At 39.2% G+C, this 11,129-nt stretch overlaps 1 protein-coding gene across 1 annotated transcript in view; it reads left to right on the plus strand.

The window, feature by feature from the left end:
• Positions 1–5,800, plus strand: part of BMPER (BMP binding endothelial regulator) — a 262,921-nt gene extending 257,121 nt beyond the window's left edge. The window contains exon 15 of the mRNA XM_031952980.1: positions 3,974–5,800. Within this exon, the coding sequence (XP_031808840.1) occupies positions 3,974–4,155 (182 nt within the window). The 3' untranslated portion in view covers positions 4,156–5,800. The remainder of the gene's footprint in view (positions 1–3,973) is intronic.
• The last annotated feature ends 5,329 nt before the right edge of the window (positions 5,801–11,129 follow it).

Genomic DNA, 11,129 nt, shown 5'->3' on the forward strand with positions numbered 1-11,129 from the left:
TGTTAGTGAAGGCTGCTTTTAATCTAGGGATTTCATTCTGTTGGCATTAGAATGCAGAATATTTTCTTCAGCTAATTCTATGTGTCTGGAATTGACAAGGACTATGTGACCTTATTTACCCAAGCCCCATCTCTTCTGATTTCTTGTTTTCTCTATGGTTCCAACCTATTTCAGCATATTTACACCCAGGGAAAAATGTGCATAGGTAGATAGATATAGATTTAGATATATGATGGCATTGGACAGGTATAAATTGCAAAAGAAAGTCTAATGGATTTTGTGCATGTATGTTTACAAAGTCCCATCTCTGTTACTTTCCGTGACAGTGGGTAAATCACTGACGTCTGGCTTTCCACATCAATAAAATAAGGGGGTTGGATTAGATGGCCTCCAAGGTCCAAATCTCCTCTAAATCTAATATCATGTAAATTAATTCTGAGCCTAAGTTCCCTCAGAGGCAAAAGGAGGAGGATTACTTTGACATTCACTAAGAATTCTCACTAAATTTTTGAGTACCAGTATAACCATGTCTATAGAGACTTATCCTAAGAGATGGTTAGCCAAGGATGTATTCTGCTATCTTGGGGGACTTAGAAAATGGTCTTCTGAACTATGAAGGAGTTGGGAGTCTTTGAGAACCCAAGGTCACCTTGATGTTCCAATGAGAAATTAGAGTATTAGTGGAGGACGCACAACAGTCTTAAAAACAGAAATTAGAGTTGTATATAGAAAAAAACGGGGTCATGCTAAGTACTCTTATGGAACTGATTTTATTTAGATGTTTTTGCAAATATTTTCCCAACATCCTATGAGCCAAGCAGACAATTTCCTTATAAGAAATGAGAATTTATGTCGGAAGATAATTGAGTACTCTTTGGGTAACAAAACCACTTTTCTCATCTGCTTTTTTATAGAGTGACAGTTACTTGAGTAGCCTTCACAGAATCTCATTTTACGGTTCTGATCGCCTTCCTGTTAATTGACTTAAGTCAGAAAGGGCATGTTCTGTAACTGCTATGAATTTATAATTTGGAAGATGAAAACCAAAGCCCGCTAGCTTGAACACCAGCCATTGTCTTCCAGCTCTCCAATTACACAGTATTTAGCCATGTATGCTGTTGTTGCCAGCTGAATCACAAATGAGAAGGTTGAGCTGAAGTTTCTCTTCTGTTACTTAAGAGTTCAAAGCTTTGAAAGTTCTGGTATTTTGTGGGCCTTGGTCTCCTCTCTGTTATTGCAGCTCTGGATCCTTCTTACATAATTTTATCAATTGTCTCCATAAAGACCTGGGACCCAATGGTTACCCTTTCACTGTAGACCCAAAGTCAGCTTCTGCACTTTTCCAGGGAAGTAATACCTGCTGGAGCTTGTGTTCTTTCAACAAGAAGCACTTATTAAACACTTACTGTGTGCAAAGCAGTATGATAAGCACTGGAGATCCAGAGAAAGGCAAAAACATAGTTCCTGCCTTCAAAGAGCTCCATGATAATGGGGGAAACAATCTGCAAATAAATAATCAGACATAGGCATAAATAATGAAACATATCCTGGAGTCGGGTAAACCCGAGATCAAATCTTTTGGATGTGTTCCTGGGTTTAGCTATTTACCTCATTTTCCTTATCTGTGAAATCTATATGGTGATTACAGCACTGATCTCTCAGAGCTATAGTGAGAATCAAATGAGATAATAATTGTAAGGTGTTTGTGACAGTGTCTAGCATCTAATAGCTATTGTATAAATGTGAGCTATAATTACATGCTCACATGTATACAAACACATACATTGATAGTATAAATAGGAGGTAGTCTCAGAAAGAAGTCCCTAGCAACTGGGAGGAGTTAGGAAAGAAAGGTCTCCTTTATAAGAAGGGATTTGAGCTGAGTCTTGAGGGAAATGAGGAGGTGGAGGTGAGCAAAGAGAAGGCATCCCAGGGAGAGGAGACAGACGAAGCATGATGGAGATGGAGATGTAGTATATAGCAAGAAGGTCAGTGCTGTTGAATCATTGGATTAGAGAACAGATGGAGGGGAATAGAGGATAAGAAATGTGGGAGGAGACCAGTTTGAGAAAGATTTTAAATACCCGATCATTCCGTCTCTGATCCTGGAACTAGGCTGAGGTGATCTGTAGCATCTCTGCTTTGATTTGAGATGACTTGGAAGGGAGTGCTTTGCTGATATGCGTGCCAGTAGGAAAATGGATGTTTTCCCACCCGAGTCCTTTCTCACGGCCTGAGGGTGCCCCGTGACTCTTGAAGGCAATGCTGAGGAAAGCGGAGCTCTGGCAGGTTCTGCTGAGCTGGAAGGTCACGATGTCAGGGCTCAGTGTCACACTGGGTGCCTGCCATGAAAAAGCAGGCTGACATTCTTCAAGAAGTGTCTCCCTGAATGGACCTCAGAGCGTGACATTTTTAGCTATGGAAAGGCTTGAAATCATCTCCTACTTGTTATGGACCAGTTGAGATTCCCATCAGGGTAAGGATAGGGTTCTACATCACTGACATTTTCAGAATCCATCAAATACTGCTTGAAAGAAGGGACAGAGCTTTTGACACTGAATTAATAATTGTTTCTTCTCTTGGTCTTTATTTTGTATCTGCTTAAATGCTGGAATCAGATGGCCCTTTATACTTTGCAAGGTGCCTGAGTTAGCTTATATGATGCTTACAACAAGCTCTGTTAAGTAAGTGCCATCGTGATAGCCATTTTATAGATGAGAAAACTGAGGATGAGAGCTTAAGAGTCTTGCCCATTATCACACAGGCAGTAAGTAGAGAAGACTTTAACTCAGATCTTCCTGACTCCACATGGACCTTTTGGATGTCCAATCAATATACGTTAGGATATATGAGAGAGATTTTGCTTTCACAAATATTGTTGAAGAGGAACTCTATTCTGCTCCTCTGAGCATATGAAATGATTTTTATTTACTTTGTATACCTTAAAAAATTCTCTCTAAACAGATAGACGATGGCATAGTGGATAGACCACTGGGTTTGGCGTAAGGAAGGCCTGCTTCAAATCTGGCCTCAGATACTTCCTTCATATATTGAACTGGTTGAGTCAGGAAGCCACTGGAAATCTCAATTTTCTCACTTGTAAAACAGGAATAATTTTTATACTTTTAGCTCTTTTTTTGTGTTCTCCTTATTCATCTATGTGAAAATGTCCTATCTCCTCAGAAGACTGCACCCTCCTCAGGAGAAGGAGATGTTGTGATTATTGTTTCTTTCATCTTGACATTTCCCAGTGAATTACGTGGGAGGCATAGGCCAGTGTCTTTCCACTGTCCTCTGGCTCTGGAGACAGAAGATTCTAATCATGCTCTTGCTTTTTATTGTCTGTATGACCTTAGAGAAGTCCCTTTGATTTGTGCAGCTTCAATTTTGTCATCTGTACAATGAAGGGGTTGGATTGGATGGCTTCTGGGATTCCCTTCCCACCATAGATCTCAGAGCCTCATATTTACACTTAAAAGACACTTATTGTTCTTCCTACCTTCCTTGTGAGAAAAGACATTCCCACATATGTGGGCATTAAAGGGATCCACTCCTTCTTAATGGGGGACTATATCCATGCTGTGAGTCCATTTGAAAACTGGGGTATATAAAAGCTATAATGTGGGTTATATAAGTATATAAGTTGGAGACAAAGAGTGCTGGAGACAACCCTATCCATGTGGGTTATGATTATGGTTCTAAAATATGGTGGACATTCAAGCTGGAATTTATAATTCTATATATTATATATATAGAATTATATATATATATAGAGAGAGAGAGAGAATCTAAATAATAATTTATATGCTCTATATAATTTATAATTCAAGTTGGAATTTATAATGATAAATGAGAATTCCTATAAATGAAATGAACTTCAGGGGATGCCCTTGAGCCCAAAGAAATGAGCATCTTATTTCTAACAGTTGGACTTCCCAAAACTTACGCTCTGTTCTTCTTTATTGCCTTTCAGCCACCCAGTGCAAACACGGTGCTGTCTATGACACCTGCGGGCCTGGATGCATCAAGACATGCGACAACTGGAACGAGATCGGCCCCTGCAACAAGCCGTGTGTGGCAGGCTGTCACTGTCCTGCCAACTTGGTTCATCACAAAGGAAGATGCATCAAACCAGTCCTGTGTCCCCAGCGGTGACCTTTGCTTAGGACCAAAGACTTGGAAAGTTGGCGTCCCTGTTGCCTGCTTGAACAACCAATGAAGGACTATGGGTTTTAAATGCAGATTCTGCAAAAAATGCACCCAGAGTACATATGTGTAAATATACAGATATATATACCTCTATACATACACACATAGACACACATACGTGTGTATGTATAGATGTATAGAGAGAGATTCAAAAACATACAACATTTATATAAACCATAGAAGGAAGAATTATTATATGTATATTTTTTGCTATAAGACATGTATTATTTCTAGGATTCTAATCTGTAAGCCATGGCAGTTATTGTATAAATAAACCTAATGTTTCTAATTTAATCAGGTGGCATGCCAACCTTATGGATGGCTTTCCCGATGCATAAACTTCAAGGAAGTTTTCCAAACACCCCAAGTGTTCTGATGGCCTTCATTTTGACCCTGAACCAGGATTTGTAGTTGGATGGAGACTGCGTCTCCTGGAGGAAGAGACTTTGTGGGCAGGAAAGAAATGTGCACTTGTGAAAGCTGGTCGCAGGATTGGGGATGGAAGTGAAAATGGATGGACAGCTGGGTATTTGGGACCATAAGGTTGGTAGTGTTCCCAAGACTGACTTGGCCAGATGCTAGGATGGTGATATTTGGTAATAGAACTAAACCAAAGAGCCAAATAATTTCTTCATTTAAAATATTCCTTTTAATTGTATTTTTATCTGTCTACCCTTCTTACACACATACACATGCACACACACAAACACATATGGTACTCCAACAGTCTCAGCTTAGTTTAATAGCTTATTATTGCCTTAAGACTTTGGTTTATTCTATAGAGGCAATATGGTGGAGTAGAAAGAGCCCAGAAGATGGTTTTAAAATCTTTCTTATGATAGTGACCCTGGACAAGCCAAGTAACCTCTCAGTGCCCCTGACTATACATTTCAGACAAATGGCTGACCTGCATTGGTCATCCAGGGGTTCTCTAGACCAATGACATCCCAGTTCCAGACTCAATCCCGATATTAATCAGCTAATCAATAAGCATATATTATGTCCCAGGCATTGTTCTAAATATCGGGGCACAAAGAAAGAGCAAAAACAGTCCCTGTGCTCTGGGGGCTTATACTTTAACATGCATATGTCAGAAAATGCAAGATCAATACAACTATCTAGATGGAGGGTAACTTGAGATGGGCTGGCACTAGCATCTGGGGGAACCAGAAAGGCTTCCTGGGGGAGGTGATTCTTGGAATGAGCCTTAAAGGTTTCTAAGAATCAGATTTGAGCATAGAGAATGGGAGCTATAAAACCTAGAGATGAGAGAAAGGGTGTTGTATGTAAGAAGTAGACAGCAGGCCAGTTTAACTACAGTGTAAGATAAATGAAAATTGGAGAAGTTAAGAAGGGACTAGCCTGTAAAGAGCTCAAGTAGCAAATAAAGGTTACATTAATAGATGCAGAATTTATTGGAAAGAGATCCAGTGTCCATTTACTCCAACCCAAACTGGAGCAAGAATCTTCTCTATCACTTACTTTTTTGTTTGTCAAATTTTACCTCCTTGTGTCCATGTTTATTTATTTTTTATTGTAGTGAGTTTATTTATTTTGGATACACATTGCTTTATGAATCATGTTGGGAGAGAAAGATCAGAGCAAAAGGGAAAAACCATGGGAGAGATAAAAAAAAAAAAAAGAAAAAAGAAGTGAACATAGCATGTGTTGATTTACATTCAGTCTCCTTAGATCTTTTTTTCTGGATGCAGATCTATCCTTTCTTAAATAAATGGTTCTGTACCCTCTATTTGAATGGAGGTGATCCCACTACCTCCTGAGGAAGGTCATTCTGCTCTTGGATGATTCTAATTATAAATCAATTTCCTCCTACATTTACTTCTTCCTTGTCTTCTGGAGCCACACAATAAATTTAATCCTTCTCCAAAATGGAAACAACTATCTGGTCCCCATTCATCTCTGGGCTGGATATCTTCAGTTCCTTTGATGATCTTTGGAATGGTGCGATTACGGGATCTCTCTCCCTCCTGGTCACACTATTCTCTTGTTAATCACTATATTCCATGTATAGAAATGATTAAAGTTTAACTGTCTGCTAAAGAAGTCGTCTGATGTTTTGCTGTGGTTTGGTTGTGAATCTGGGTTCCCAAAGCCTGAACTACCAGAACATAATCTCTGGCCCATTCCATCCCCATTAGAAAGTGAGCTTCCAGAGCAGAGGGACTGTTCCTTGCCCTTTCTTTGTATGGACGACCTTTAGCAGAGTGTTTAATTAAGTAAGAGCTTATTGATGCTTGTTGAGCTGAGGAGCCTGACTCCAAAGCCTACAGATAGTGAGAAAGATAAGATTTGATTCCATGTCACAGGATCATAGAGAGGGACCTCAGAGACCCTTTAGAAGTGATCTAATTTGACTTTTTAATTTTATAGATGAGAAAACTAAGGCTCAGAGAAAAGAAGCAATTGCTCATCATCACACTGGTAATAAACATTGAGAGATTTGGTTCATGGAGAGCCTTGGAAAAAGCCATAAAAGTCACTTAGTCCAATTCCTCCTCTACCTCCCCCCCCCACATAACATTTGAGCCAATGAGGTTCAGAAAGTTCAATGATTTCCCAAGGTCACAAAGATCACAAAGTTCCAAAGTGGGATTTAAACCCCAGTTCTCTGATATTTTTTCCTGCCCCTTGGATCCTCCTGCCCTTGGTGCCCTGCACACATGGCCTGTTGTCCCAAGACAAGTCTAGCTAATTTTGGAGCATCATCATGGCCGGGAGGGATACCTATTTCTGCTCTCATGAACTCAAAGTCTCATCTCCCAAGTCATATAAAGGTTGTCATCTGTCTCAATGGTACCCACATTAATGAGATCACAGACTCTTCAAATACCGGAGTGATAATAGTTGATTGATTTTCTGGCTGACATATTCATTTTTATTGAGTGCCTGAGCACAGATAAATAACAGACTAAGATTAGGAGAAAGGGCAGGGAGCAGGAATATACCTTTCACGAATATATTACCCATTTCATAAATAATACTATTGCATCTCGGTTAAATATAAGTATAGAAATTCAAGAGAATTGAGGCAATTCATGTGGCTCTATTTAGGTCCTAAAAGTAAATGGTTTAATGTGTTCCCAACAGACTGAAGATAATAGATCTATTTGGTATCTCTCAATATGTCATCGTAATTAGAAAGGAGAAAGCTTATAATGACTAGGTAATTCTCCCTTTTCAGACAGGGAATAGTCTAAAGATAATATGCATTTCTAGGACATTTCTAGCCTTAAGGCAATTTTTCTTACTCTTTGTTTTTCAAATAATATATCGAATATGATTTCGGAAAATGTCAACAAGTCGAAACTCACCGATGTAGAAAAATGCAATGTCCTATATCGTTGTGAATGAAAGGGCTTGTTATTTAAAACAATGCTTTTCCCTGACATTGGTGCTGGGCTGTACTTTGTAAAAGACTAGACTTGGTTCTGGTGTTCTCAGCGAACCAGCATAGGTTTTTGCAAAAGGCTCTGTGTCATTTCATTGGTCCAAATAAATTGGGCCTTTAAAAAAAATCCCAGTACTGAGCACAGTGCCTGGCATTTAGCAAGCAACTCATAAATGCTCGTTGATTGATCAACTGATCTAGTAAGTGTTGATAATAAATGCAGCAGTGGTGGTCTGGGGTCAGCTTATTTCCCATTATCTGTGACCTTGCTAAAAGTATAACTTTCAATTGGTGTAGCAATTCAGTTGGATGACACACCTTTTCAGAACTGCCCTACATGATGACAAAAGTCTCACCAATTTTAGTGCCTTTCAATGGACATGACAACCATTTCTTGCAACCCTCTACTGGGTGCTGGGATATAAATACTAGAAAAATCATGGGAGGGGAGATCCAAAATTTGCACACTGGAATAAATAGAAGACAACTTTTGAAGGAAAGTGCGTTGATTACTGATGGGGATCCAGAAAGGCAATCCTTGAAAAATGGTCCTTGAGCTAAGCCTGAGAGGAAACTAAGGATTCTCAGAGCAGACATGGTGGGGCTAGCTAAGCCTTGGGTTACCTAAAGGAATTTCCTTTCACACATATGTTCTGAAATTGGATACTTCTTTCTCCCAAGTCCCTTCCAACCTTGACATTCTCTGACTTTTGTAGGCAATATCCAGGATGACAACTTTAGATTTTCCCTCATAAATGAGGCAATTTTTGGTTGGCTCTGAGGGAATGTTCTCACCTAGAGGTGTCCTAGCAATTCTAACCTCGTCATTATATAGGGAAATGGTGCAGGAATTAAATGCAGAACATCTGGACAGGAATTCCTGCTCTGCCAAGTGTAGAATACTTGTGTGACTAGGCAAGTCAGCCTTAGGTTTCTTTTCTGAAAAATCAGAAAGGTTGGAATAGATAATGTTTGAGATCCTTTCCAACTTAATACTTATTGAATTGATCAGACCTCTAAAGTAGCTTGTGTCCTAATGGGAAGAAAAATGGGCTCAAATACATGAACTGATTTTCCCCACTTTTGTCACATCTACAAACTGTTTGGATTGGAAACTTTTCCTTACTACATGTTGTTGTTTGTCCTTCTTTCTCAAAGAGAGCCATTATATCAGGAAGGTGATGCTATGACTTGCAAGTGACTTGGATTTAAGTAAGAGAGGACTGTTCAAGGTCACTTGCCTCACTTTCCTCTCAAGAGACATCTGGGTCCACTGGCAGGATGGAGATCAGGATGACTGAAGATGGCCCCAGATGTGGTGAAAGGCCTCGGTCTTTTGAAGTAAGGTCCATCCCAGGCCTCAGTTTGATTTGATCTTATCCAGACTAGAGTCAAACATGAATCTGAGTCATGTTCCCCTCTCATCCTCAAGATCTGCAACACATGTCTGAATAAAAGTTGCATTTCAGATTCTCAGTACTTCTGAACCAATGACTTTTGAGAAGAATACAGGAAACGGAATAGGACATGTATCTTTCTACTGCTCCAAGTAGTATGACTTTTGAGAGGAGATTGGCTCTCTAAGTCATTGAACCAAATCCCCAAGCACTAAGTCTAAAACAGAACTAGAAATGGTTTTTTTTCCCATTTAATATATTTAGCAGTGGGGTTCTCAAGTGCTCCCTGGTTCATAATAAAAATGCAAATAATCATTTATTAACTGTACACTATATGTCACACATGATGCTAAGTGCTAGACAGAGAATAATGTCAAGAAGTATTAAGTTCCTACTATGTGCCAAGGACTGAGTCAAGAGAGGAAGAGCGGCCACTAAAAGACAGTAATGGAAGCATCTTCTGGTGGCCACTGGGAAGGCCTTAGAGGAGAAATGTCAATGAACCTGTTCCAATGAAGATCCTAAAATAAATGTCCTCATAAGCAGAATAATGTTTAATAAACATTTGTTCAATCAATATTATTACACATTGAGTTTGTAAGCCTTCCATATATATTGCTGATTAATGCTCACAACAAACCTGGGAGGTGAGTGCTATTATTACTATATCTTTTTACAGATAAGATATCTGCAAATAAGAAAGGTTGGGTCACTTGCCCATGATTAAAAAGCCAATAAGCATCTGAGATTAGAGTTAAACTTGAAGTCAAGTCCAGGACTCCATGCAATATTCTACCTTGCTGCCATTGAATTGGAACCCTTTCTCTTAATAATAACCTTGGTGGCCAGGCAGGAGAGGCAGCTGATTTTGAATTCCCAGTAGAGGTGTTGGAGTCTGAAAAAATGGAGGAGAAAAATAATGTCGATGTGTAGAATCTATCCAATTCAATTAATTGCAACAGATATTTCCTAAGTTCTTGGTATTTATTGGGCATTGTGGTTATGTAGACAAAAACAAACATCTCCTGTCTTTGAAGAGCTTATATTCTAATGGCGTGGGGGGAGGAGATGTAACATGATAAACAGTTAAGTTAATACAAAGGATAAACAAATGTATATAAAATAATTTCAAGAAGGAGAGAGGTGATGCTTAAGCTAGACTTTCCATCAGTCAATTAACAAACATTTACTAAGCATATTCTATATGCTAAGTGCTTCCTTCCTTGGAAACAAGCAAAGGATGCTAATATAAGCATGAGAGGTGAGCATGATAAGGTGAGAAGGGAACACAGTCCTGATCCGAGCAACCAAAAAGAGAAACATTAGCAAAACCATGTTGCATTTACTTCCCAATTCTCTAGTGAAGCTATGATCTCCTCAATGTAAGCATGTCTTCTCTCCACTGGTACAGATTACAACTCCATCACATCTTTCACCCAGTAACTATTTTCTCCCATAATTCTCTTGGAAGAACCTCTTAGAGGTTTTAATAGAGGTCTTTTAATAACATAGAAGTCATAGCGGAGGGCTTGGTCTATCTGTTAGATGGTTGAGTGAATAGAATATTGGATGTGGAATCAGAAAGACCTGCATTCAAATCCAGCCTTAGCCATGTACTAACTATGTGATCCTTGGACAAACCACTTAACCACTCTTGGTCTCAGTTTCCTCATTTGTAAAATTAGAGAAATAGTGCCAACCTCCAAGGATTGTTTTGAGGATAAAATGAGATTATATTTGGAATATTCCTTGCAAACTTTGAAGTACCATATAAATACTACTTGTTGCTGCTACTACCAGTATAGTTATTACTACTACAACTATAAAAACTACGATTACTGCTGCTGCTCCTGCTCTGACTTGTGCCCAGTCCAGCTCCCTTTCCCCAGTCCCCCCCTTAAATCTCCTAAATGATGTTTTCTGTAACTTTTTATCCATAGGCCATCATTGCTGGGATAGCCCACCAGGACTCGTGTGTCTTCCTTCATTGTCTTTTAGGTTATACATTATTTTGATCTCTCTGAGATTGTCTTGTCCTGAAATTCTCATCCTGGAAGAATCAAGATGTAAATAAGAGCTTTTGATTCCAGAGAGCCTGTTGGGGTGATTAAAAA

Source organism: Sarcophilus harrisii, chromosome 1 (assembly GCF_902635505.1).
Source record: "Sarcophilus harrisii chromosome 1, mSarHar1.11, whole genome shotgun sequence".
Taxonomy (NCBI): domain Eukaryota; kingdom Metazoa; phylum Chordata; class Mammalia; order Dasyuromorphia; family Dasyuridae; genus Sarcophilus; species Sarcophilus harrisii.